Here is a 4,183-nt window from a genome sequence, read left to right on the forward strand (position 1 = left end):
TTGATCAATCTTTTGAAAGCATGCCTGAGTTATAGTAGACATCTCCAATTATAAGAACATTGCTATGGAATATTCAATTCCCGGAAGTATTTGCCCCTCACTTGATGATCAAGTATCCACTGGACCCAAGAGCTACTTTTGCATTCAGTAATGACCATTCACAAGTCTCATCATAGAAGCTCTATTGATGAGCTCCATATTCGGAATGCCAAGTCCACCCATCCTTTTTGGTCTGCACACATTACGCCAAACAACTTTTGCTTTTTTTTTTTTGTTAAGACCATTGTCAGATTGTTTATGCACAAACTATTGATTTCATGGATCATAGCCTTGGGCAAAATAAACATGTTTGCCCAATACATTTGCATACTAATTAGGATAGACTAAATTAATTGGATTCTTCCTGCATAAGAAATTGCCTTGCTAGTCTAGTGGTTCATTCCACTTGTTATCTTGTCCACAAGAGCTTTACAGTTATGAGTGCTCAGTCTTGTTGAGATGAGTGGCACACCAAGGTACATAGTTGGCAGAGATCCAATCCCAATCTGTAATAAGTTAGAGATGGAAGCCTCCACAGAAGAAGATTGTGCTCAGTTTTGATCAGTTGCGTCATATTTTTTAAGCTCAAATTAGAAGGTTAAGAGCACAAAACAATAAGCAGTTCTAAAGTGGGCTTCATATAGACATGAAAACAAATTGATTTTTATTTGTGAAAATGAGACGGTTCAATGATATTATCAAACAAACTTGTGAGGCCCGAGTTCCATTTTCATTTTTCTGCATTTCTTGTTTTTCTTGCATTTGGGTACTTTACGTGTGGGGATGTGTGCTACGAGGGTTTCAGGATTCCTTTTGGAAATTTTTTCGAGTCACGGACTCTTAGACATACATTTAGAGTCATTTTATTCATTTCGAGTTATGGGCTCAGGTTTGGATTTCATATTCGGGAATTTTTCCTACATTGTTTCTTTTATTTTAACTTATGTTGAGACACTTGGTTTGAGATTAGTGCATCTATATTTGTGTTTGAATGCTTAAGAATATAGATGGTATGGTGGTGGGCCCTCCTTTTCCACTCACTTGGCGTTTGTATATAAGGAGAGGAGAGTAGAGGAGAGAGGAGAGCAGAGCAGCAACGAAGGACAATTATTAGTTCCCCCACTCCCAGCCGACACCTCCCTTATTTCTTCCTCTTCCTCTTCCTCTTCCTCTTTTCTTTTTCTTTCCACCATTTGTACGTACTTTAGAATAGGTTTTGATTTACTTATCTTGGGAATTTGTAAGAGTGGTAGAAGGAAAGCTTGAAGATCACACCAAGGGCTACACACCGTTGGTTTTAGTTTTCAATTTTGTGTACTTTCATCTTGGAACAATTTAGGGCTTTCAAGTCCTAGTGAGGTAGGGGTATCTAAATAATAAGGTTTCCTTGGTTTTGTAAGTGATTGTATGTTTTTTCCTCTCCTAGCATGCTATTGTAGATATACACTAGACCATGCTGACGGGTTTATTAGCATGTTTATAATTCTGATTAAATGAGATGTAATTGGTGTATTAGCTTTCCTACTTGAATTCTAGTATGATTAGTAAATTAATTTCAAGTGAATTGTATACTAGTATGCTCCATTGCTCCTATGTTGTAAATTCTATCGTACACATAAAAATTTATGCATGTTGATGTTTAAGTGATGGAAATTATTTATTAGTTGCTGGAAATAATATTTTATGCTTGAAATTATTTATTAGTTGCTGGAAATTTTATTAATGTGCTGCTGGAAATTATAACCAAAGTGCTGGAAATCATATGTGAGGTATTGGAAATTTTGTATGAATTGCATATTTTTTAAGTTGAATTGCAATTATAGCATGCTTAGTTGCCTTGCTCATGGGCTATTCATAACAGCCAGATTCTTTTCTGGTTGACTACAACTTCAAGAGATACAACAAGTATAGGCAAAAACAAATGGTTGAACAGAATAATGATGGGTTAACAAAATTCTGTTGGAATATCATTCAAGTTAATTAATTTAGATATTTAGAGAATAGTCTTTTCACTAATTAAAGGTAATAGTCTACTATGCAGTGGCACATGGCCTATAAGTAGAGGTCAAAAGATTGACCAATTCATGTATGGTTCACGCTCAACTACGTATTTAAGAGCTTTATCCGTTCTAGTTAGTACAGTGCACCAAAATAATTTAATAACATGTTCGACCTCATTATGTAAGCAAATCAAACTTGAATAAACCTTAGTTGACCCAATTCATGTATAGGTCACACTTAACTCCATAAAAGCTCTATCCATTTTAGTTTGTACAGTACACGAACATAATTTAATCAACATGTTCGACCTCGTTATGTAAGCAAGCCAAACATGAATATACGTACTTGACTCAAAAAAAAATTTTATAAGATACAATGGCTTCAAAGATGAGCAATAACATTTACTTCCAGCATCACATCTAAAGCCTTATCAACCCCAAATGCTCTAAGAGTTAAAAACTATAAAATGAGTGAGCTAAACATTGCCCAAAGGAATTTCTAACTATATCAATATACAATTTTTGTACCATAGAAATAGTAGAGGTTACAAAAAAATAAATAAATAAAAATTAAAGAGAGAGAGTTCATTCTGCCACTCCTACTCTTTGAACAGTTCACCTTCTATGGCTTCCTCATTTTGATATCAAGATCAACAATAATTGTAACTCCTTAAAGATGAAAAAAAAAACAGTAATTGACAAAAATAACAATTATAAATAATTTATTTACTTATCCGAAAAAAGGAAAAATTAAGTAATAATAATTATAAATTTATGCTACCTGCTAGGGCAATGATGACATTGAGGCTATAACAGAACTTAACAAGAGCAAATATATGACGTAAAAGTAAAATCAGGCATCTTGCCTCTTCTTTCCTTTCTTCTTTGGCTTTTCTCTTCTTTTCCTGGATTTCTTAGCTTCTCCATGCAAAACTGGTGACACCGTACTAGTGATTGTATCACGAAATTTTGCTCCAAATAAAACTAAGCTCTCAGTATATGCATCCGCATAAAATGAGTCCCATGATTCTGTACATCCACCAATTTTTGGGCTACATAATTCTCGTTTTTCTTTGGGATCATAAGCTACCAAATATCCAAAGCTGCTTGTCCAAAATAGAACTTCGCCTTTTTTTGTAAAGCCAGCTACACAATCAAAATATTTTCTACTCACATCAATATTGAATAATCCTCCAGTCATATCAAAATTTAATAACCTTCCAGTCATATCAATATTAAATTGTTTAGTCCAAGACTCTGATATGCCATACTCTTTCATCACCCATATGCGACAAGTATGTTGGCCTCGAATACCATCATTAATCACAGAGTGATTCTTGAAACTTAGCAACACGAACATTTTCCATAAAGTCATCAGTAGGCATGCCATTGGGCAGCATGATCTCGCCAAATACCTCATCACCCATGTGGAATGACACGATCAAGACGGACAGATTGCTACTACTCATACTTCTGAAATCCCAAGCAAGCCAATGTGCAGTCCCTTTCACATAAGCCTGGGAAGCATGCTTGCAAATGGTATATGGAAGATCCAAATGGGTGATGTTCCTCCATGTGCCTGTTCTCAAACTGAAAATCTCAACCTCAGGATGATTTTGATCAAAATTAGGTCTGAGATATACAATCCTGATAACCTTGTAGTCATCAGTCAGGGAATCGAAGCCGAACCCAATGCTATACCAATTAGTATTGTGTGCTTGAAAGGTGACAGGCGGAAGAGTCATCATCTTATGAATTGATGGATTCCAGAGACAAAGCTCATCCTCTAAACCATAGGAAATGCAAACGATCCCATTGCAACTATGGATTGTACTAGAATCAGGGCTTATGTTTACCTCCAGTGGAAACCCGAGCGCTACATAATCACAAAACATATCGTTTTCGCGACGTAGTAGTGAGTAATGCCTTAAAGTGCCATAGTTAGTGCGTCTTTGAAGTAGAAGATGGTTGTTGTTGGCAAGAGATGATCGATTGAGTTGTGTGGTGATGAAACTAGGGTTCGTGATCAAAGAGTTCCATGATTTGCAGACACAAACGAACCGGACGAGTGTTTTGACCGGTAGTCTACTGAGGACATCGATCAGCACATCGTTAGGTAGGTAATGTGACATGTTTTTTTTTTT

At 35.9% G+C, this 4,183-nt stretch overlaps 1 protein-coding gene across 1 annotated transcript; it reads right to left on the minus strand.

Annotated features, from left to right (window-relative positions):
• Nucleotides 1-3,358: 3,358 nt before the first annotated feature.
• On the minus strand, nt 3,359-3,934 carry LOC132272922 (F-box/kelch-repeat protein At3g06240-like). The gene has a single exon (XM_059773988.1). It carries the CDS (start codon nt 3,932-3,934, stop codon nt 3,359-3,361), a length of 576 nt encoding a protein of 191 aa, XP_059629971.1.
• Nucleotides 3,935-4,183: the final 249 nt, after the last annotated feature.

This window comes from Cornus florida, unplaced genomic scaffold (genome assembly GCF_030987335.1).
Source record: "Cornus florida cultivar Cherokee Brave unplaced genomic scaffold, ASM3098733v1 CherokeeBrave_3.0.0_Hap2_Chr01, whole genome shotgun sequence".
NCBI lineage: Eukaryota > Viridiplantae > Streptophyta > Magnoliopsida > Cornales > Cornaceae > Cornus > Cornus florida.